The 25,383-nt window shown below is 36.2% G+C and overlaps 1 protein-coding gene across 5 annotated transcripts in view; it reads right to left on the bottom strand.

Moving 5' to 3' along the window:
* Positions 1–441: 441 nt before the first annotated feature.
* SLC35F5 (solute carrier family 35 member F5) overlaps positions 442–25,383 on the bottom strand; it is a 31,197-nt gene continuing 6,255 nt past the window's right edge. For all 5 annotated transcript variants that reach the window (XM_066190342.1, XM_066190340.1, XM_066190338.1 and 2 more), the window contains exons 4-17: positions 22,850–22,991; positions 21,655–21,798; positions 19,679–19,741; positions 18,426–18,507; positions 16,901–17,091; positions 15,651–15,732; positions 15,241–15,328; positions 14,627–14,691; positions 14,184–14,288; positions 13,567–13,726; positions 12,023–12,113; positions 9,631–9,785; positions 9,101–9,189; positions 442–8,167 (exon numbers count right to left, since the gene is read on the bottom strand). In XM_066190342.1, coding sequence (XP_066046439.1) covers positions 9,108–9,189; positions 9,631–9,785; positions 12,023–12,113; positions 13,567–13,726; positions 14,184–14,288; positions 14,627–14,691; positions 15,241–15,328; positions 15,651–15,732; positions 16,901–17,091; positions 18,426–18,507; positions 19,679–19,741; positions 21,655–21,798; positions 22,850–22,984 — 1,443 coding nt within the window. In that variant the 5' untranslated portion in view covers positions 22,985–22,991 and the 3' untranslated portion in view covers positions 442–8,167; positions 9,101–9,107. The remainder of the gene's footprint in view (positions 8,168–9,100; positions 9,190–9,630; positions 9,786–12,022; positions 12,114–13,566; positions 13,727–14,183; positions 14,289–14,626; positions 14,692–15,240; positions 15,329–15,650; positions 15,733–16,900; positions 17,092–18,425; positions 18,508–19,678; positions 19,742–21,654; positions 21,799–22,849; positions 22,992–25,383) is intronic.

Below are 25,383 nucleotides of genomic sequence, written 5' to 3'. Positions count from 1 at the left end.
AGAGTGGAACTCGTTTTTCACACCCCCCCTTTGGGTGCTGAGCACGCTGCCCCATGGTCTGGAATGTCCCCTGGCCAGCACGGGTCCCCCATGCCGGCTGGGTCCCCCCCAGCCCCGTCCCCAGGGCGGCAGCAGGAAAAGCAGCACGGGCTGGGCTCTGTGCAAGCCGCGCTCAGCAGCCGCACAAACATCTCTGCATTATCATCCCGCGCTTAGCACAAACCAAACCAGCCCCACGGAGAAGAAAACCAACCCTGCCCCAGGCAACACCTGCACTCAGACCAAGCTGACAGCAAACTGTAACCTTCCACATCCTGGCTGACTTCAGCTAACACGACACATCCCAAAACTCACTTCTAAGGCCAGCCCTAGTGACCATTTTTTCTTAACTGATGATACAAAGCACATTCAGCAGTAACCCCAACCAAATCCCAACTCCTGTTAAGAAAATAAGATTTATAATCTTTATTGTTTACTTATATATAATAAATATAATACAGAACAAAAACATCACACCCATTGATTGTATTACACAGGCTGTTAATCAGAACACATTACATTTTCTTTTCATTAGCCCTTTTTATAGGGTTTTGGTACTGGATATCAAGAATTTCAATTTATAAACCTTTTAACATAAAGACAATATTCCAATTTCCACCTTCATGCATGTTTCAAATTCATATATATATACTGGTTTTGTTAAAAATATATAAGCACGGTTCAGTATTTGCAATATAGGTCTTCAATTTCCATTCATTAGATCTCTATTAATATAGAGAATTTCAAAATAATTAATAGCTTAAATCTGATTTCAATTAAAAATACTTATTCTATATTTTTTATTTAACTGACCTCCCATCAAAAAATGAAGTAACAGGACAAAGACACCCCAGGCAAAAGCCAGTGTTCACTTTTAAAGAACAAAGGGTAAAAGCTCTGGTTCCTGCTTCACCTGTATTATCCGGGAATAATGGAGATACAATTTGGTATAAAGAGAGCAGGAGGAAACCAGAGTTTCTGAAGAGATATGCATCTTCATTTCAGATTTACCACTGCCATCCTGCTGTTTTCTTGGCTTAAAAATCACTGCATCAAACCCTGATATATGTTTTTCTCTGCATGAATATCCTTGCCATTAAATGGAAATTAGATTAAAATGCTACATTTCTTCTTTATCAAAAATAGATCAAGGTTTAACACACTCTGAAATCAGGTTTTCAAGTGCAAATGCAATACACATTAGCAATTCACGTTCTGCTTTCACTAAGGAAAATGGTTAAAAGACGATGCATAAAGATATTTCATAGAGGATACTTGGATATCTGGAACTTGCTGTGCTCCCAGAACATCTGAATTATCAGCAAACTGTACAGACTTCAGGGGAAAAAAAAAGTTTTCTTCAGGTGAAGGCTCTTCAGTTAAAGCAGCTTCCACTTCAGAAGTGTAACTGAGAATTCCCTGAAACTCAGTACAAAATGCAACGCCAGAACAACCATCAAAACTACAACTGGTTTTGTGCATCTTTTAATGCATTTAAGTTTCAGGAGTTTCATAACTCAAGGTTCCAAAACCAATTTTTTTTTTTACTAGTATCTACTCCAAAGAGACCTTACACAAATTTTAAATCATTAGGAACACCCCTCTAGCTCTACACTGCTGAAGTTGTACCTCAGACTTAGTACATTTCTCTAATTCCATTTGGACAACATCAACTCCAACACCCGGCCACTGCTTTCCACGTAGCCTTGTGTAAACAGGCTCTCATACATGCCAAGTAACAGAGCATTCCTTTGTAACTGCATTGGATGGACTTCAAAAAAACCCAAATCACTAACAAAAAATACCTCCTAAGTGTCCAAATATAATTTTCGATGATTTTTTTTTTTAACAATCACAGGGCTTAATTTAAGCCTTCAGCTTCAATATGAAATTATTATTTGAAATACCTACTTTCTACATTGACTCAAGATCAACCAGAGATCAATCCAATAAACTACTGCCCAAGCACTTCCTAATGTGGAATTAGGCTATGCAAGAAATTACCCCAATGATTTTACAGCATATGCTTCCTACTTTCCTACTAATATTCCTGATTTTCAATTAACATTCCTGTTTTAAATTTTTTAGAGGGTTTTTTTTTTCATTCTGCAATAGGAAAGTGACATTGGTTGGAAAACCCCTGCTGTTCGCCTAGCTAGAGGAAAAAAGTAGATTCTAAAATATTTTAGAAATTACTCATTATGGCAGTGGAACTAACTTGACTGAAATGCAAGAGGTCAGATTTAGGCAGAAGAGAAGCACCACCTGTGACACAGACAAGACTTGTGGAATGGCAACATCAGTAATACATTGACTGGTATCACTGATAAAAATACAACCATTTGCATACTATAAAATTAGTTCTATGCTAAGTGGCTAATTGCCCTCAGCTTGATAAGTGTGGGGTTTTGATTGGTTTTATTTGGTTGGGTTTCTTTAAAAAAAAAGTGGGGAAAAAATCAGAAACATATGTGAAGAACAATAGAATAAACAGCCCAGAATTTTTGTTTCTGAGGCCATTTCAGTATCCAGTCAGATTTCTTCTGTGGAACATAAAGAAAATTTGTGCACCTTCCCTGAAAAAAATCTTCAGAAGTTCATTAGTAAAAGAAAGGGATCACTGCATGCAACTTCATAAACTGAGATGCAGTTAAAGGACTTTGAACTTGTAGAATTAAACTGCTGCTTTCTACAAAAATCCTCAGAGGACAGCCCTTTATGCTTTTTAAAAGTAAGAAGTGAAAGCCAGATGGAATCCTGGATGCATACCATATCATGACAGGCATATCCAAAAAAGGTCCGGTTACCTACTAATACCAGATGTAATGACAAGAGTGAGAACACAGATCTCTAAGTAGTCACATTACATGTCAGATTTCGAACACCACAGAGGACTAGGACAGTCCAAATACAATTACACTGGCTTTACCTAGAGAGGAAATTCACTTTGCAGTGAATGCAACAGGGCATGGAAATGTCAAAGCAGAAATCATCAAGAGAAGCTGATACTCAAGGCTGATGACTATGATCACATGTTCTCACTATGGACAAAAGTATACAGTGAAGTGCAGGGGTTAATATTTCTCATGCTGCTGATTTTAAAAGAAGTCATGTGGCAAGACAAATTCATCTTCTAAATAATTAAGCTGCATACCAGCTATGTGGAAGGATCTTCTGTGATCAGTAACAGTAGTGTTTTTACCAACTTACCAGCACTAAAATCCCTCCATTTATATTACTGAGGTCTTAAAGCAAACCACTCCAAATACATGCTGCAGGCAGAAATACTGCAAAGGCATAAAGGTCAACCTGACTGCAAAGTTCTTTTCAATAAAGTTTTACTTTATTAATGCTGTCAATGACTCTCGTGGGCTTTGGATCAAATCCCATTCTAGCCGAACTTTACCGGAAAAACAAACAAAAAATCCCGCCAAGTGACTAGACTTTGTAAAAATTTAATGATATAAATTAATATATTTATGTTAGAGATTTACACTGATCTATCCCAGAATCAGATTATGTATTATTACAGCACTGCCTAACCCTAAAACTTAATGTCACTGTCATGCCATGTCGTGCAGCTTCAAAATCAGCAGAGTAGCTATTAATTTATATGGCAAAGAGGACAATAAAGTAGAAAATCACACATATTTCAGCATCACCTTAAAACAGATGTTTCTCCAAAAAGTAACAAAGTGTTGGGCAGAGTAAATTTTATTGACATCTTTAAATGCTCTTAACATTCTCATCATGATTTACCTGATAAGTCTAAGGAAATTCAACATGGAAGTTACACGATGTGAAATGTTTGAATGAAACCTGGAAATGTTTGTAGCAATTTTAAAAGCAGGAATTAATTATTGGCTCTCACAACTTATGGTATCATCCATATTTCCCTGAGAAATCATGCCCTGCAATGACAATTTAAAACAAAATACAGCATTAATGAAAACGTGGATTAGACAGGGAACAAAATGCATAACAACAGTTTATGAATCACATAAATGCTACTGGAATTATAACTATTAAATTGCAGGCACTACATGTGATAGCCAGAACAGAAACGGTAACTAATAAAAACTTATCCCAAGTAAAGGAAACTGATTCAAAGTACCATCCTACAGTTAGCTATACAACCCAACATTGTGATATTCACATCAGTTTGTTTCTTGGTTTTTGAGCATGCCAGTTCTTCACTTCATTTACACTCTGCCTTTGTGAGGCCTATTTCCATATGAAATTCAAGGTGTGTCCATAGACTCAGCCTATCTCCAAAATTTAACTGGTTTTCCCTGTTCTCTGATAGCTTGGTTTAGCTCAGTAACATAATTTCCCTAAGATAGGAGGGTCTTTTAGTAGGGAATAGGAAAGACAGCATTCAACACTAAGAGAAATGGAACGAAGAATTACAAAGAAATCATTTTGCCACCTTATTTAAAGCCATCACAGCTTTGAATAGCGGTACCTTGGCACGAGTACTGTGACAGGAATGACAGTTACAGCAGCACACACCAAGAAAAGCAATTGGAAGGCTCTCCTGGTTTTGGTAGTACATTCCAAGGAGGTCTGCCATGAGTAGACAAGAATCACCTGCAGCTCTCCTGGCTGAACAACAGCCCTGTTTAATACCCCATTTCCACAAAATCCCCACAGGGGCACCCAGGCTGTGCCTCATCCCCAGCTGCTGAGTCTGTGTGCAGTCCCTGCAGCCCGACTCCATGGCCAGCCACACCAGTCCTGTCCTACAGCCCCCACCCCTTACAGGCATTCCCAGAGGCCAGAAGCCATGGAACAGGATGCAGTGAAGACTGGAAGGCCAAAGAGCAAGCCCTCAGTGCCTTCAGGAGCACTCATGTGTCCCAGACTTTGTTACAGATGTGGCATTTCCATCCCTTGCTGAACCAGCATTACATCTGCAGCGGTCCCTTGTAGTGAACATGTTTTCAGCGTGACTGAAACCCAACACAAAGTGGCCAGAGAAACCAAAATGCTTTTCTGCCTTTGTTCTGAAATGCAGCACACTGCTTATCAAGCTAGGCAAGACTCACTAAAACCCTAAAAGCAAAGGCATGCTCTGTAGCTTTTGGCAAATTATCATAATTTCCTTCATATATAAAAACCAAACAGCCCTAAAACCTCAATTGCACAGGAGAAATTGTTGGTTGTCTCAAAGGATTACAGGAATTAGCTCAACTGTTTGACAGAGCAACATGTAGTATTCATTTCCCGTTTTGTAGGCCTGGGAAATCACTGCTCTTTAACCATCTAGTGACAATCAAAGAAATGCTCGACATTATTTTTCTAAAGCATAAGTGGTTCCTACAAGAAGTAAGTCAGAATGAAGACATTCCCAAACTGAAACAGTAAGAGCAGTGACAATACACGCTACCACGCAGAGGTAAAGCATTCATGAGAGAGCTCCTTCACATTCCAGTTGTGTCACGGGGAGGAAAAACCCAGCACGTCTCCATTGCATCAGAGGTACCTGAGAATCAAAGCTAAATCTCTTGTGCATTTACCAAGCATCCATTAGAGAGCTATGCAATTTACATTTCAAATCAGACATTATATTTATAAAATATCGTTGTCCTAAAAAATCACAAGGTTTTGTAGAAAAAACTCCATCACATTCTATTAAATGCAGGAACAATGTCATATGTCATAGCTTCTGTAATTAAAAGTGTAAAACATTTCTTGTAACTACAGGGGCACCACTGTTTAAAGATCCTTTCAGCAAGGAATGTTTGTTTTGTTCCTACTATTTAAAGAACTGTAATTTAATGCAAAACCACAGCTTAAGATACCTAGTGCCACAAGATAAAAATATTTCATATCTCATTAAAAAAAAATTAACACATTTTTGTTAAAAACAAAAACATTTGGAAAGCCCTGACTTTGAGTTTACTGAATGTTCTTCAACATTCCAGGGGTCAGAGACAGAAGAAAATTCTCTTAGTACTTCTTCACTCTATTATTCTAATGAATAATGCAAATTAACAGTCATATAGATGGGAGGCTATGATGATCTTTGAGTTTAAGCCATGAACATAAGGGCAAATATAAATAGTAACTGCATATTTGACATTACAGATCAAACCCTGTTTGCATGACCAACTGCAAAAAAACAGTAATAGAAAATTTTGCTACAAATACTGTCTTTGCCCATCTGAAAGCAAACTCGGTTTTCCCAGGCTTAATGCACTGATGCCACAAGTCCCAGCTGATTCAAATCTGGAATTAATGGCTGGTATCAAATATTCTGAAGGATCTCATTGAAACATTTCATTAACTGAAATGAATTTTTTTTTTTTTTATTGTGAGTAGGCATTAACAATACTTCCTGAAAAAAGTTAAAGCAAGCATCCTCTAAATTGGTCAAAATTTTGAAGGATAAATCCAAAACCGAAAGAAACTCCACTGATCAAAAAATGCCTGAAAATTCTACCAAAATAAAATTAGTTCAACATACCCTCTACCTGGGGGGTTTGGAAGTTTAACTGTGAAATTTGATTGACTTTCTCATCTCTTTTGGGTTTGTGATTTTGCTGTGGTTGGTTTTGGGGTTTTTTTAGTTCTTATTTTAGTGTCCAAGAAGGACTTACTATCTAGAGATGCCTCAGATCACCAAAGTTTGTAGTGCAATCCAGTATTAAAACAGGAAAGAAAAACCTGATAAAGGTTAAATATTTGAACAGAATAGCCCTAAGTTCACTTTGTCTTCCTTCTCTACACACAGTTCTTATATTAAATTCCAGCTGCTGGCTCGAATTCTTCTATAAATGTAGATCTTAAGCATGTTGCTTTCATGCATTCTCTTTCAAATAACAGTTTATTACCAAAATTGCTTTTGGAAGAATCATTACTGAGTGCCATGAACATGAACAGGCATTTCTGCTACCTCATCCTTCTCTATTTGTGTGGAGGAACAGTAGAAATACCCTACATTATTAATAACCTTGTTATGTGGAAGAAAATACTCCTGGCTAAAAATCCATCTTACATTCATTATAGAAAAATAAAATCCATCAAAAGCCAAAATTAACTTTGATCTAAGTGTCTTATAGGCCAGGAGCTGGAAAATGGCATGGACTAATTTCAAATATTCCTGAATATAATTATAATAGCTTCTCTGGATTAAAAAGGATAAAACACTGCAGTGGAAGGAAGATAATTATCAGTTTAGAATAAATTTATTAATACAGCTGGGGGGAAAGAAAAATCAATGCAAACACCTCTCCTTTTCATATTGCTTAGCAGGTTAGTGTAGTGCCAATCCACTGACTGAAAACTTTCACAATTAATTTGATCTCTTCCACAGTGTGGCAGCTACACCTGAAATTTTTCATGCCTGAGAGACAACTGGGATTGAGAATGGGTTACAGAACCAGTCTGTTTTAACACGTGTATAAGAATGTATACCCAAGTGTACTGTAACTAGAAATATTTTACCATTCACTGAAATTTTAAGCATTCTTGACTGTTGGGCAATTTTTTTTTGATTTTTAAACATCAGCACCCATTGCCATTACAAGGCTACTCAAAATGGCCTAAGACATTACATATGTAGTGTTCCAGGACCGTACAAAGATCCTGCCTCAGTAATTATAAGAATGCACTTAATAAATTATTTTTTTCTATTTTCATCTATTAATATGCAAATAGTTTATACAACATAAAAAATTTATTTTGTACCTACTACAGGTAACATATCTATTTAGCTTTTCATCTGAAAGCCTGTAAGACTTGATGACCTGCAAACTTATTTACATAACTCATTTTAAAGTATCTTTTAAAAATAATATTGTCCAGCATTTAACAAAATTGTGACTTAAAAAAGGAAAGAAATCACCTAACAGCATTTGCTTTCTTGATTTTGTCAAGTAATGTCACCAGCTCAAGTGTTATAAGGCAGGTTGGTTGTTCAGATGGACTAAGACTCCCTATGGTGACAGGCATGTAGTAAATCTGTTCATTTATAAAATCAGATCAAAGCAAGAAAAAGTTTAGAGTTTCAAAAGAACTGAAACTTCTTATTTTTACTACAAATTCAGAATAGGCACTGAAACATGATTCCTTAGGGACTTTTCCAGAAGATTGTCTCTTCGCTGGGCATCATTCCATTTTTAAACTAAGAAGAAGAAGAAAAAAATTATCAGGGCTACATAACTCAGCATTACAAAAGAGGATTACAATAACTATTTGTTTCCATCTTACTAACAAAGGAAATAACTCCATGTCTTAAGACATCACAATTACTATTTCAGTTAGAATATTTTAAATTTCATTATTAGATTTAAGCAACACTGGAAAATAAAAATATACTTCTGATGTAATTCTACACATATTATTGAAATAATATTATTGAAAAACCTGAAGCACAGGGGTGAAGCACAGGTGAAGCACAGCCTGTTTCAATGCTCCAAGCCAGTACTGACAAACCATCTAATATTCCTTTCAGATATTTGTGTAACCTCCTCTTAAAGTGGGATACTTTGCACTATCTTTAGCTATTTAGCTATTCTAGTCCACTCTCCCTATGCTTACCCTGAGAAATATTTAGTCTAATATTTAATGGAATTTACCAACTTAATTCTTGTCAACCGCAAACACAAGGGCTCCTTTCCACAATGATAAAGTCTGGTGATGTTCTTTAAACTTCCCTAGATGGTTGGTGTTTTTCCTGAGCTGCAGTAGCATAATCTGAGACCCCAACAGCACTAAAGAGTGAATTAATTACTTCAGATGTTTTCCAAGCACATCACCCATGCCAAGAAGTTCTATGGCTCTCCTGGTATATTGACTCACATCCACTTTTGGATGAACTTTGTAATACTCTTTAGTAAAAAAAAAATTTCTAAACCATTGACCTAGAACTGTGACAATAGAGCTTGGCAACAAGTAGGGATAGTAACTTTGAAGATACACTTTAAAACTTTGTGCATCGATACAGAACAAGATTGACTGCGTGCTCTTTAAAATGTGTCCTTGCATAACACAAATGTCATCATGAAAACCAGTCCTCACCTTTCTGTGCATTGTTTGAGGTTTATTAAAGGTTTACCTTGTGTCTATGAACAGCAGCTGTCTCCATCCTGTGACACACTATGCATAGGGATGAGGCTTTCACACTGCTCATTTTCTTCTGGCATTCTTTAAAGAAACGCATTTTTTTACAGTCATACAATAATATTAAATTGGTTGTTATGAAGCCAAGATAAGCACCAAGTATTCAGCTGTTTGAACTTTAGCCATTAAAACTATGCAAAGACTCTAAGTATATGAAGTGTACTCAAGGTTGCACAGTTTTCACTGCATGTGCTGGGTGCGTAAATTATCACAGATGCATTAAAGGATAAAAGCTGTGACAAACATTAGGAAACTTCCTTTAAAAGGTAAACAGATGTCACATCTTTCCCTTTTCTGAGCATTACATAGGTTAATAAATGGATTGGCAACTACAGCTATTAAGAAATTAGTACACCTGCACACCAAATCAGATAAAAATAAACAGAGTGTGAGTATTGTGGCTTATAAAAGAGTACAGGATTTTGGAAAGGTTAAAGGACAGGATTTAACTTGTGACTGCCTTACCTCTGAATTCGATGTTTTCTACAAATAAAGGCAAAAATTCTTCTGATTCCCACCATCACTGGATCCCAGTTGTTATAGTGACACAAGAGAGTTGCAATGAAAAATGAAAAAAATACAGGTACTGCTCCTGCAAAAAATAACCAGGAAAACTGCACCTGGAATTGAAACACAAACATCATTCACTAGATGGCTTAAAAAAGAATTGACATGCTGTATATTTGGAATGATTATTATTTTAAGTTTGAGATGCAGTTTGAGTTATTTTAAGCAGTGTGAGTTATTTGGTACAATTTCTATAGCTATTGCTTCTTCTAAGAACTGCAAAACCTGTTCCCACTGATCCATTCTTTACAATGGAGCATTCTGTTTGCACTGGGAGCTGAATGAAGACTGCAATTTCCAAATAGTCTCGGTTTTAGGTTTTTAGTTGTGTCTCTGGTGCCAAGGAGAAAGTCTCCTGGACATTCCACGGGTTGAAAAGCGATGATCTTTAAAGTCTATTCCAACCCAAACCATTCCATGGTTCTGTGACTCCAAACCAAGGGCAGGAAGAGCCCGGGACCTGCCTTTCAGGATGACAGAGCCATGAGCACAGCCCCCCCATGTGGAGAAAACATCCAAAACTTTATTTAGACTTCAGAGAAAACAGATTCACCTTTGGTTCCTGGCACTGATGATCCTCCTCAAAGAACTCATCAACTGCAGTTGTTAAACCCTACATTTCCTAACTGATTTCTAATGAAATCCAGAACACCTAAGTTGCCAAAGGGAATTAATCATTAGAAACCTGGTTGTAAATTCCTAAGATTCATATTTATGTTAGAAAATTACAGAAAAATAAATATCCAGAAAGTTAGTAATTATGAATACTGTATAATTACCACGCCATTTGACAGTCATATGGAGGCTGCATGTATTCATATTTTAATCTTTACATTACATGGTGTGATTCTTGGGGTGTCCTGTGCAGGGCCAGGATTTGGACTGGGTGATCCTGACTGGTCCCTTCCAGCACAGCACATTCTATGATTCCATGATTATTAGCCATGCCAGTGGCATTCTTGTGCACGTTTCTTTTAAGCAAAAACAAGGCTGGCCAGAGGTACTAACAGGGCAGCTTGAAGCTGGAAGCCTCAAATTTCTGTCAGGTCATCTGAGATGTGGACACCTGTGACCCCAGCCAGCACAGGGCTTGGCCTAGGATATTCTGATGTAAATACACCTGTGCAAAAAACCTCAAAGTCTGCAGCACTTTGCCTTTAATCATGGTTCCTCACTTGTGGTTCTAATTCTAGTAATTTATTTTCTGAAATGTAAGGCAGAAAGGGTTTACTTCCCACAAGGTGAGTTAAAAAGGTAATTTGTCCTTTTGTTACCAATGTCAGCTGAAAGTCATCCACCAGAGCTTTGGAGATGTCTCTGCTATTTGAAATGCCTCCATGTTGCATTAGTACATGAAGAATAAATTAATTTTACAAGCTCTGGACTCTGTGTTTATTCAGAATAAACAGCCAAGAGATTAAGCTGTTTACTGGGAATTAGAAAAGCATAGTCCATTTTTCAGTGCATCCCAGAAGAAAGTTTAGATGAATCACTTCAGAAGACAACCTAAAATTTTCATATATTGATATATATTTAACTATATAAATACACCTCTACCAATGTATTTGCACATGCACACACATCTGCCTCTATCTAAAATGTGTACTGACACACAAACCTACATATAAAATTCTTATTTTTTACTAGCAGCATTAGCTCTCATACAAACCTAATCTGACCTCATGAAAGTGAATTCTGGGGAAGAAGCCTACAGATATTTAATTCCTTGTTTCCTTTATAATTACCATGAGTTATTTACCATCCTATAAAAATTTATGCCTCAGGTGTGCATTGCAGATGCCTTAAGAGCAACAGAAATACAACTGTCTTACCAACAAATGTTTTATTATTGCAGGACTCACTGCAGTGTCTGCTCTATTTCCATGCTGGAATATGCAGGTAAGACTAACACAAACATACTGCCTATCACATGTTCATTACAAAAGTATTTATTCAGGGTCTCTTTTTCGACTTTTCTTATATTTATCCTTTTATTTTTCTGACTTAATTTCCAAAATCCACACTGACATGAAGTAAAAGCAAAACACAAGTTGTCTTTGGGGTTTTTTACTCCACTTTCTCATGCACCAAGTTTCAGAAAACTGAAGGTGCACATTACAATTTACACTTTGCTTGCAAAAACATCGAACAGCAAAGCCTCTTTTTGGTTGGAAATATTCCAAGTGCAAAACTTGACTAATTTCTTGTACCAAATAAAGAAGTAAAAGCCTAAAATAATTTAATTGGAAAAAATTCTGTAAACAATGATCAAAATTTAGTAGTACCTTACCTTTTGCATGCACATGTCAGCTATTATGGACAGAGGTATTGTAAGGCTTAGGGCAAGTGTGCCTATCAGTGATGAGGTAAGAAAGCAGCCCCTAAAAAACAATAAAATAATAACAATTATATCATTTAATGAGAATAAATAGTAATTATAATAATGAGGTCTTACTTAAAAGACAACCGAAGTACTACATCAAATGAAGAAAACATTTGATGAACTGTTAGTTACTGTCTAATAACCAAAAATTAACTCACAGCATCACAGTTCATCATAAATCTGTGAAAGTGCATAGAATTCTTAACTAGGCAATGGATGTCTTCTGGGCTGAGGTTTAATTCCCATAACAATCTTTTGAGGTGATGGAAGTTTCCCTATTTCACACGTGGTAACTTCATCTAGAAAAATCTGCATTTTGTTTCCATACCATGACTCTCTACAGCATAAGAAACTCCTTCTGAATTACAACCAACCTGTCCACAGAAAACTGTAAATTAATAAGAGGTAGAGAATCCAATAAAAATTTATCAGCAGGTAATAAAAAAAAAAGAAGAGTCACATCTAGCCCTACATTATTTAGTTGGTAATATGTAGTTGGGTGGTGTAAACAAGTAGGTTAAATGATATTATTTATTTCCAAAAAAAGTAAGTAGGGCTATACTAGTGGCACACTGGAGTGGCAAAGAAAGATATCAGCACAAACTCTGCAATTAGTTCCAATCCAAAACTCTAGGGAAAAGGAACTGGAAGAAAAACTAGCTCCTTAATGGACTGTAATATCATTCTGAGTAATTAAACAAATCTCATGTATGTAAAAAAGTCTGTGCACACCCATGTACTGAACCCTACACTAGAACTTGATTTTGGGACAAGAGACAAGGCTCGAGATTTGGGGGGGTTTATGTGTTTGTTTGTCATTTTGCCTAAGTGAAAATTACACTTAACCTGACACTGATACTGAGCTGCAGTCTAATCTTACAGATCAGATATAATCACAAAAATATTGTATCAACAAACAAGTTCAACTGCAAAAGGAACATATTCTACAATGCATTCATACCTAGGTTTGGTGTAGAAGTTTGCCAATAATCAAAAAAATATTTAAATTCATACATAACTTCAAACTTGAAAAAACAAACAAAAAATCCACGCCCCCTAAAAAACTAAAAGGTTTTTTGTGGAACTCCATCTACTCCACCTTGATCTTTTGTTGCAGTATTGTCACAGAACTGTTACAACAGAATTCATACTCTCCTTTGCTACTGCAACTCTGTAGCACAAACTCTCTGTCTCCAAATGTTAATTCTGGAATAAACTAAGCAGACAGTATTTTAATTACTACAAGAACACATCAGCTACTTCTGAAAGTTAGCTGTTGTCTTAACAGGACATTGTGGCAATGTTAAAACTGCGCATGTGCACAGAAAAAAAAAAAAAAAAAAGGAAAAGAAAAGGGCACAAACCCCAACCTGGACAATTTCACATCTCAACATCTGAGAACACAGGAAAGATAATTCATGTGAAATGTATTCAACATACGGAGTACATACCACAGCCAGAGGAACTCTGACAAAACTGTTCCAATAAGGCCATTTATGACAATGCACATCCATATCAGTTTATTGGGAAACTCAAATGCTTCAAACCCAGTATAGTGAAGAAGGAAGAACCCTGGCCACAGCAGCAACAGATTAAACAGTCCTACAAAACCTGAATATAAAAACAGTATTAAGTAAATCACAATAAATATTCTCCAACATAACTAAAATCTCAGCTAAAATCTGCTATTTTGACAATATGCATATAGAAAAGCAGCCATGGAGCAATATTTTAAATCTTTCAAAGGAAACAAATTTAAGAAATTTAACCTGAAATTCACAAACTAAATTTGCATCAGATACTTACAGGTTTGAAACTGAAAAGAAAATAAAAACTAGAAATCTCATTAAGTCAGTGGGGCTGTCTGCATACCTGTTAAGGCTCTAAACAAGGAACAATTCACACAACCACTCTCTAAAGGACTTACAACCATGGGACTAAGAGGCTTTCTCTACTTCCTTGGCTTTTCTAAGCCCCTTTACCACTCAGACACAGTTCAGTGCCTGAAAGCAAATCATTTAATCACACATTGAATTAAAACCTTCAACAGAGTTACTTTGGGTCTTACCAAAGAACATTGGTATGTCAAGTTTATCTTCTCTATCTACTTTCCTTTTTATCATGACTATGTAGACAGCATACAGCATTGCTCCTACAAGAGACCAAAGGGAACCTGGAAAAAAAGGAGAAAAAAAAAAGTCCCTTGAGAAATGCCAAACATGTTTTGCACAGTAGGATCAACTCTCCTAAACCTCTGTCGATTACAGAATCCATTACTAAATGAAAAACATGGGAAAATGGAGAAAGCTCTAAAATGTAAATACTTTCCCAATATACCCATAGGGTAGAAAATTATCATAAATGTCAAGTTTTAGAAGTTGAAACTAAAAAAACAGACTGTGAAATGTTACAAGACTAAGAGATACAGAGCTTGCTATGTGACTACTTAGTAGTGTCAGAAGATGGTACTGATCACTGCATGTTCCAGGATTAAAACCCATAAGTAAATACCTATTGTATCTTTTCCAGCAGATTTTTCAGATCCAGAAAGGTTAACAAGTACCACACCACCAATGCTAGCAAAAAAAAGAAGAAATGCAAAACGTTGCTTGAACTCAGGAATTTCTTTACAAAAACAGATAAAAGAAAAGAGAAAAACAAATATACAATTCAATCTTTAGGCATTTTTAGTTAACCAAAACCCACTTCTGGAAAGTCGAAAGGAGTTCTCAACTGCTAAGGCATGATCCCAAGTTAAAACCCCACTTTTAACTTCCCAGAACAACACATCAGGCATTTAATGGAAGAGGCTGACAACACTGAATGTCAAACCTCTTCCTTTTTCACCATTTATACAAAAATAAACCACAAATTAACAACAAGAAAATAAGTTGATCTATTTCCAACAGAAATTAATCTAGTTTCCTACAGGAGAATGAGATTTGGAAATGGTTCATGATATGAAGCATTTAAAAACAGTTAATTCACTTGCTCAATTCATCTGTGAAACAAGGATTTTTCTAAAGAGTGATGGGTATAATTTATTGTCACAGATACAGCAGGTACAGTTGTCCTCTCACTGTACCAGGGAGTTTTGGACCAAATATTCCCTCCCACTATCTTACCTTAAAATAACAGCTAATAATTTGGACAGGGTAAACCGATCTCCACTGTTACTGGGAAAGACTGCAGCTAAGATCAATGTAAAAAGCCCTGCAAGAGAAATTCAGAGGAGTTTATACAATCAAGTTTTGCCAGTACTTTGCTCAGAAAGCTACACAGCTTCAAAGCTATTACACTCCAAATATATTTCTTTAATATCCAGATGTAACTGCAGAAGTACACACAAAAAGCAGGGGCATGAAGGCACCCTAAAAAACCTCTGCAAATATAAAATGAATTTTCTAAACACACATATTCAATGCCTTCAGGTCAAATCCACAGGTAAAAACATTACACTGATTCATTGTAACAAGAGATTTTTACATTATAAACAGCATTATAATGCACATCTGGTGGTGTAAATAAAACTTACCAGAGGTTGATGACAAGATATTAACTATGGCAACTTGGGTATCTGACAGAGCCTCTTGGTATGAGAAATTTGCCAAGAACCACTGGGGCAAAAGAAAAATAATTCTTTTATTATACAGGTAGCAACAACAGAGCTTAAGATTCTCAGTGCAATAAAATCCTACTTTTAGAAGAAAGCCCAATTATTTAATCAAAAATAAAATCAGAACTATATTTTTGGCTTAAAGACACTTCTAACTCCTATTGAAGTGGCAGGCACACTAAAAGACAGCAGCAAACTTAGAATTGGCTCAAACCAACCACATTCAAGTACGTGTTTAATTACGAAATAACGTACTTCAGAACTTAGAATTAAAATGACATTATAATAGCTTGTCTGTAGTAACTAAAGGTACTTTTAACTTGTTGCAGAGTGCTTCAAGATGATAACTGCACAAGGGCTGCGAAGAAATTTCAGTAATGCATGTGACATCAGTCAGCCTAATGAGGGTTTTTTTAGAGTAAAAAAACCAGCACACATCTCCACTGTTAAAAACAAGCATCTCTTACATTCAATGCCTAAAAATATTTAATTTGCCTACAAAAATTTAATTCCTCCATAAAGGAATAAAATGGCAAGTGTTTTCTCACTTCTTGATTGAGATCTGATTAATAAGATCTCAGATATATTCTAAGGGAAGTAACCACTCTCTAGTCTCATGCAGAAATATTCATAAAGTCCAAGAAGAAATATATGTACATGCCAGTAGCATCCATGAACAGAATAAACAAGATTTGTTTTGGACATGAGGCCACTACCCCAGAAAAAATTACACCACTATTTTCTGGAACATGCATCAGTGGTATTATTATTGTTGATGATAATAACAATTAAAGGGCTCTACTTCCTGAGGAAAAATCATGATGAGTCCACATTACAGAGAATCCATTTGGCAGTGTCAGTGAAGCTGCTTCTGGAAAAGGTATCACTGATCTGCCCTCTACGTTTTTCTGTCTCAAAAGTCCTGCCACTGGAATCTCTCTCTCCCCCCCTGAACCTGAGGCATGATGCAGCATCAGCATCTACCAGCAGATTCATAATTAAATCTAGCACATTCACACCCAGCACAAGGGAAGTTGTACTTCTTATAAATAATTTTATTTATAAAATAAAGTTTAAAGAACACAAGTCATCTCAATACTTATTCACCATTATTATACAAGTTTTAAACTCGTCTTTACTTAAGCTTTCTGAAAGAACGGAGCACATACCACAAAGCAAAAGAAAAAGCTGATTTTTGCTACTTGGCTGGCAGTGAGCTTTCCTACAGTTTTTAAGATGGATTCCTGCTCCTTCACAGTTGGATATGACATGCGGGAAAGCTTTGCCTCCAGAGCGTGGCTGGACGGGAGCTGCCGGATCTCCATGATGTTACTGAACCTCACACGAGGCTTTTTGGGTGCTTCAGAGGAGGGAAAAAAAAAAAGGAAAAAAAGAAAAAATATTAATATTATTATTAAGCTTTCCGAGCCAACACAATATGCAAATAAATCTACGTTGTTGTAACACATCATTGATTACAATACTGCAGAAATTACAGGTTCTTTTCCAAACAGAAGACATGCCATCATGATTTATTGAACTGATGTTTTGCTATTCAGGAGGCTACTAATAAGATAAAGTACAATGAATTACTGTTTTCAATCAGTAAGTTGTCCACCAACAGAAACCTCATTGAAAAGCACCACCCCTGCTCCCTGTCAAAAATATCAACAGAAGGTAACAACACATTTTTGGATAGGTTTTTCAAGATGGAATAATTCCTATGTATATAAGATTTTCTTTAATTATCTAATAGACAAAGAGCCAAAAGCTGCACACAACTCTACCTAACTGCAAGGACAATGTTTCATTCAGAAGCTTACAGTCCAACATTCCTCAAAGCTAAGCAGAGACCATAAAGTCACCTGCCCTTTTGAAATCCACTCTCTAACTAATCTTGCAAATTAGGATCAGGTTTTATTTAGAAGGTTATTTTAGTATTATTAGCTTCCACCATAAAGAAAACATTACACTAAACACTACAGGTAAATATTAGCCTAAATCAATGTGAAACAATAACTAATTCCCTAAAAAAGGTAAAGCTGCAGCTGGAACAATTCTAAAGTGGTTGGTCCATGTTGCCACAGGAAGCAGAACCTACCAAAGTGGTTCCTAATGTGAGCCATGCAGAAACTGAGAGACCTTCCCTTTGATCAGCAGGAACTCTTTCGCTGAGCATTACCTAACTGGATGTTTTGAAGCCAATCTTTCTACAATTGTCTGGGACAGTTAGGCCTGTTTCAGGTACTATCACAAGATAGTGGGGCTTAAATAAAACCAGAATGCACATAGACTGTTAAAATTCTTACTTTGACTGCTTTGGTCCTGCTCTAAAAAGGACAATAGCTTGTTTTTCCAGAGGCTGACTCACTGCTGCTGGTCTTACAAGCCCAGAAGGAAAGAATCACAAGTACTGAACCCAGTTGGTCCCTTGAGATAAACATAGGTTGCATCTGTAGTGACCAAGAAAGGTTAACTGAACGACAGGCCTATGTTTTCTCTACCTGAAAGTAAATATACGAGACTGCAATTCATGCAATAAAAGATTTCAGAAAGGAGAAAAAAAGAGAAAAAAAAGTAGGGGGGGAAGGGGAAGCAAGTCCTGCAACATGACAGCAGTTATACTAAACAAAGAGAAAAGTAACTCCTTCACCAAAGAACTAACATTACAGCATTCCAAAAGTCTTTACTCACTTTTCTCTGCATCATTACTATTACTGTCATTTTTTTCAGTTGGCAAATCATGAAACTTTACAGGAACATATAAAGGTTCACTCTGCAATGAATCAGTATAAGTAAAAATACAGTTAAGCAGGATATTTCAATTATAACCAGTAGAATTTATTTAGCGAATTAGAAAACTAAATAAAGAAAAGCTTGGTGAATAGCAAGAGAATCAGACTTAAAGCAGGTCTGCACACAGTGGATAGACTTGTTAAAATTCATGTATGCAATGCACTGTATGTTACACATACTGGTAAAACAGAGTACTACAAGAGAACTGTGCTCTTTTATGTGTATCCTCATGAGCACAAAACTTTTGGCCAGAAAATTCACACCTACTGATTTAAAATTACAAAATAAGTCATCAACATCACAGATACTTCATTAGCTATAGCTTCAGTCCAAATTATAAAATAGACACATGAAATACAGATTGTATGAACAAAAATTCATGTACTCATTTTCTTCCCATGACCCTAAAACCCCTTATTTTCTTCCCTAGACCTAAACATAAAAAAACTTCAGGAAAGTTCTACAATCTATAAGGCACTTAGAAGTATTTCAAGCAATTAAAGCTTTTGTAACAAGACAAGTTTTAAGCTACTTGTTTAGATTAAATTAATAAACTGTAAATTAGTAAAAGTGAAGCCATGAGAAAGATCTGGTAGTTGGATTTTCATTAGGCTTGTTTAGGATGAGAATTTTGATGTTTAAATTAATGCAAAATTGCCCAAGTCTTTAGAGTCACATGATCTTAATGAATTGAGAAGACTAAGAAAATTTTATTCTTAAATGCAGACAGATAAAGTTGAAAATCCCCCAAAAATTAAATTAAAAATACATCTGCAAAAATGTCACTTCAAGTAATTCTGTATAAAATATCCATACAGTAATTTGCAATACTCAATTGCTTCCCACCCTCTATTACAGAGATGGTACTGAGTTCAATATGTAAAGGTTTCCTCTGTAAGGGATAATATTTCTTTGACAAACTACTACAGAAACATTCAAGTAAGTGCTTTATTGAGCTGAGAACCCATATTTCTTATAGTAGGCAATACCATTATTTCCAGTACTTTTTAGTAACATATAAGTATGCAATTTACCAATCCCCTTTAACTAAACATATTACACTCAAAACTGCCACATTTCATAAACAGTAAATCAAGACAGTTGTGCCATGTTATTGTAAAGCACCAACCTTCATAAATCAAGGCACTCACCAGAGAACTGTTCACAGTGGTATCTGTTGTACAAGCAGCAAAATAACCTTCAGCATCTGCAAACTAATTACAGAAAATTTAATGAAATAAACTACCAAGGCAAAGTAACTTAAATTTTTGAAGAGTAAGGTTTTTTATGACTTTTCCATAATTCTGTCCAAATTCCCTCTCTCCTCTCAGGCCTCCTCCCCAATACCAAGAGGGCTTACAAGTTCAGCAGATAATTTCAGTACCTCCAAGTTCAGTAAATAATTTCAGTACTTCCCTGTACCTCTTGAAGAACCCCACGGAATTCAACTACCCAGGTATGAATGCAGGATGAGGCTCTTAGATACAGAAAACCTGCAAAACTCAGCCTTAGGGACACAATCCCCACTAAATGATCGTGCATCTATTGACAACAAGCTGCTTCTTTCTTCATTTCATTGAGGCAAAGTTCCTTTCCCTCCTTTCTTTACCTTACCAAACCCACATTCCCTGACCTGCAGCTTGCTCTTCTACCATGATGGTAGCAAACCTACTAAACAAAGCCTCTAGTGTGGAAGAGAACTTAGAAGTAAGGTGTGAGTGTTTATCCAAGCAATCGTTGAAATAAAACCATATACACGGATGTGTTTTCCAGACTAATAAACACAAGACACTTTAAGGGCACTTGCAACAATTTGAGTTGAATATTTAACTACAGCCCTTGAAGGGGAAGGAATTTTCCAAGAGCACATTACAGTCTTGTCTGCACTGTTCTTTTGAGAAGGAAGAATAATTTTCAGTAGCAGTGCCATGAGTGCCACACGCAACATGTGACAGACTGGGCACTCTTACTCACTGCATTCCAGTTTGTATTTCATTATTGACAGCAAAGAAACTAAGTTCTGTTTATTTCCAAATTATCTTATGAAGATTCTGAACAACATCAAGTCTAACACATGCCATATTACACAGAAACACTTGGTATTAAAGGCTGATCTAGCAAAAATTATATTAAGATATAAGCCAACTTTAAATGCTCTATGTGTTTAACTCAAGAACTTTTAAAAAATAATTTTTTAGTTGTTCTCTGTGTTTTGTCTTTTCTTTTTTAAAAAAGAAAACTCAGATACAAGTCATCTAACACTTTATATATGTTATGCCTACAACTGTCACTATCAGTGAAGTCTAACATATCGAGAAAATCTTAAGTCAGTTTCTTTCACACAAGCTATTTTCTATAAAGACATGTTGATTAACAGCATGCTCTTGGATCACATTTTCTGTTTTTTTTAATGTGAGATTAGTATCAGGCCAAATGCCTTACTGCTTCCTGAGTGCTGCTGTTCAGCATTTTGAAACACTGGCACAGAACAACTGCTCTTCCCAGCATCTTTTGGAAAAAACACCCCCAATATTTCTGTCATATAACAACAATTTTGGGTTCTAGCACAAGCTATGCCTAACTCTGTAATGAGTATCAGAAGGTCACTCATGCATAAAAGCTATAAAAAACAATATTAACAACAACAAAAACATAATCCTACCACCCTTACCAGATGTAACTTTAAACCCCTCAAAACAGTCACCAAATGGTTCATAGTTGTGCCAGAGACAAAAAAAGTCAGCGTTAAAAACCAACTACACAGTTCAATTTCTGATTCCTTTGGTTACAGCTGTTGGGGGAGTTAAAGGGAACCAAAAGCCAACACAGAGTTTCATAAGCTCTAGTTAAGAGGAATTATCCCCTGCAACCGCCCAGGATACAAAACCAGGCTGCAGGGGCCAATAGTCTGGCCCAGCAGAGCATTTCCTACATCTCATATTGCTTTTTCTTGCCTCTCACCCTCTCACATGACAACTGTTTACAGCTGCCACGTCTTCCTGTGGCATGATTCAGTTTATATCTCAAATATGTAACCTTTGCTCTTCTCTAGTCTCTATTTTAAGGTTTTTCTTTTCTGTACAAACTTAGACAAATATCACAACATCTACAGAGTTACAATACTTACAAAAGCTGCATGCCTTCCACGAAACCCACGAGTACACTGTTGCCTCCACGGCTTCCAAACAATAAATCCCAAGAGGTATAGAACAAACATGGATGTTTTTGCAAATGTACTGAAAAAGGGCTTGTTGTACCTTGTAAAAACATACTGTGGAAAGAAAATAATTGCAGTATCCAAAATTACCAAATAGGTAACAATTCATAACATGAATGATCAGGTGTAAATATACATCCAGAACAGTCTGCTCCCCAAAGTATCAGAGTTGTGAGTTTTGGATGTTGTGAGCATGGATGACCAAGAGAACCAAGTGGCCCTACCTGCTCTGGGGGAACCCTCTCCCAAACTACCTCCAATGCCAACAAAAAGGAGCCTTTTTGTAAGAAACAATGCCACAGAAGGAAAGCTACTTACTACTTGTATCTTACCAAGCAACACATTTATATGCTACTGAACTCAAATAGCACTGAAAATACATTCACATATTTTCTGAAACATTTTCTATATTGAAAACCACTTTTATAAGCAGTAATATATTAATCATAAATTAGAGAAGATTACTTTGGCTACATAACATTTCAGTATCAAGAGTGACTCCACCAGCTCGTTTCAAAAAATGTTTTATTAATATCACATGATAAGCACAAACATTTGTATATGCTTAGTTTCAAAAGTGATATAGAACTTAATGACAGTTGAGAAAACTATATTTAGGAATTTATTAAAAACTCGATTTCTATTGCTAAAGCACTGTTTTAGGTCATAAAGCTTAACATGAAATAAATATCACAGCAGTTTCAATATGGTTAATGTATGAACTAGATGAAATTACAGGGTTTATACTCCATGACCTGAGTCCTCTCATCCTGGACTTCTGGAAGTTCTGAACTACAATTCATCACATCGCTAGCCTGCCATGATACAGCTTGTTCACTAATTTTTGGGAACCATATGGGCATTATTTTAATCAAGATGACAATAACAAAATGAACTCCCTGATTACGGTACATAGTTATGAGTTTATGCTGTTTAATTTTAGAGTCATCAGTAACACCTTCAGTCTCAAAACAGGCACTGAGTTGAACTTATCTGTTAAGTTTTAGTGGATTCAGGCTGGTGAAACACCGAGTGTTTGATAACCACGTTTCTGCTTCATCTTTCTCATTTATTTTCCCTTTAAAATGTGTAGAACAATACTTACAGAAGTGAGTTCTGAAGAGGCCACCCAGATCACATCAACAAGGAGGAGAATGACAATTCCTAGAGCCATTCGCCTGCGCTGGGCAGATGAACTGCTCTGGGAGCTCATCCGGTTCATGATAAAAACCCACACCATTTGGAACCTGGGCAAGAGGGACACAGAGATAAAACACACAAGGTTACAGGGACACACAGAAAAAGAAACGCTGGGGGCAACTGTGTCATATATATGAATAGGACCTAAAATGCAAGGACACATATAGCTGTGTTGCTAAAAAACAGATCTGGCAAGAAATTTTCAGAGCTATTAGGGACAATTAGAAAGTAAATCTTGACTTTGCAAAACATTATCAACTGCTTGAGCAATGAAGTAAGCAAAAAGTAGGTAAAACACAACGCCTTTTTGGAATTTATACTGTGAGTTCTGCAAAATTTGAAACCACTACATTTTGGGAAGTTCAGATACCTGACAGTATAAATTAGATAGATGTGCTGTGACAAATGTCAGAATTGTGTTTAAACTTAGAGGCATTCAACAAAATTTCAGAAGACACAGGAAAACATTTGGGTAAATTATAAACCCTTACAACAAGAGGTGATTCAAGAAAAAAAAAAGAATAATTAATTGTAAATTAAAAAAAGTAGACTACACATGCAGTTGAATGAAAAAAATTATATGGCTTTTTGGTAATTTATGAAATAAAGGCATGAAGCAATACTAGTGAAAATTTGTCAAAAATCCATTAATGCCACTATAAGGGAATTCAGATTTGTGACACAGCTTTACAGCTGCCCATTGGATGGCCTAAATTTATGGAAGGCCTAAATTTAGGAAAACTTTCAATTATATTACTAAAAAGCTTCAAATACAAATGACAGAGACTGATGACTCATTCTTGTACTAGAATCCTTTACAAACTCTCTAATGAATGTCACTCAGACATGTATGTGGTATTTCTATCACTAACATTCACTTATTTATGTATATATTTTAAGAACCAATTTATTTTGCGTTCATTAAGTAGAGATGGCATAGCATACCATAAACTCAAACACCATCTCTGAGAGAACTGCCCAAGGAACTGCAATCTAAGTAATTTTCAGAGAGCAGCTTCTGACTTTCACAGTAAATAGAGGTCAACTGCTTTGCTAATAGGGTTTAATAAATTTAAATTGAACTTTGTTTTTTCCACATGTGTCAACATACAAATACTTGCTTTCTTTTCATTATTTACAAATTATTTATGAAAGAGACAGTGTAACAATGTCCTCAGTGAGTGAGGAAGGTACATTGCTTTTTTCCAGAGTAGCCTGTTACACAGATAAAGGATTTAAATGTCCAGATATGCACAAGCACATTGAGATCACAGCACTGTTTTCTGCTTTGACTCATATCTCTATACAGTCTCTGCCATGTTCAAATCTTGACACTTTTTCCTTCATTTCTTAAAAGGCTTCTTTCAAAAGAAAAATGAACAGGCAGAATTCCTGAAGTATAATTATACCACTAGATCTGTGCTGATATAATGCATGTGTGGGCATCAGTTCTGGATAATTACTCTGCTTTTCTGATAAAATGGTGGGACTGACAAAAGAAAGCAGAAATCTGTAAGTAGAGAGAGGCAAAGTTATGAAAGACTCAGCAAGGAATTATAATTTCTGCTTGATACAGAATAAAGGAGAAAACATATGTTCTCAAAGAGAGAGCAAATAAAGGTATTATCTTAAACCTGAGGAAACTAACATAAAGGTTCTCATGCTTGAAAGCCTATAAAGGTTTTTTCAGTTTTTAGAAATTGGTTTAACAGTTACTGCATAATATACTCTACAAAATTTGCCTTCACTTTATTATGACTAATAGCCTACAAGCCATTACATGAAGTTATATTATATAGAGCCTAAAAATTGCTCATGTGTTTGCATAATAAGCAGCTAACGTGGAAGCTGGGCATAGAAGAGCTCCAAACAACCTGGAAGGAAGGAATCTCATTCCTGTCAAGCACATGGACAGTGGGAAAATATCCTAGAAACAGAAAGCACTGCAGCTTTCCAGCAGTTCTGTGCTGCAGGCAGGGGAGGGTGAGGTAGCCAGGCAGGAGACAGGAGGGAATGGCAGCAGCCTGATCTGCTGGACATCTCCACATCAGAAACTCCCTCACACCTACAGCTCTGCTGTTCTCACCACAGGCTGCTTCAAAGCACACTCTGTGAGCAGAGATGGTGCACAGATAACGTTCACATCCTGCAGCTGTTTAATCTTGTACTCAGCTTCTCTACACTGGGCTTGAACAAATCCCTTGCTTTAAGATCCTTCAACAGGAGCGAAGTAAAGGATGATGGAACATCCAGCACTTCTTAGATAAGAGGTTACACATAAAGTTATTTACAGTCTATGTACATTTTACACCATTTCTGCTGTACCTTTGATAAGTACATGTTAAAATTCTAAATAAAGAGCCCATAATTATGCCCTGGAAATCGAATTTTTTAATATGTTGCAGTAAGAGCAGCTATTACTTTCTCATCTGACTACCA

Source organism: Chamaea fasciata, unplaced genomic scaffold (genome assembly GCF_029207755.1).
Source record: "Chamaea fasciata isolate MVZ Bird 193981 ecotype frontalis unplaced genomic scaffold, bChaFas1.0.hap1 SCAF_8, whole genome shotgun sequence".
In the NCBI taxonomy this organism is placed as follows: domain Eukaryota; kingdom Metazoa; phylum Chordata; class Aves; order Passeriformes; family Sylviidae; genus Chamaea; species Chamaea fasciata.
Note: the sequence above shows the minus strand (reverse complement) of the source record. Positions and strands in the feature narration are given on the sequence as shown.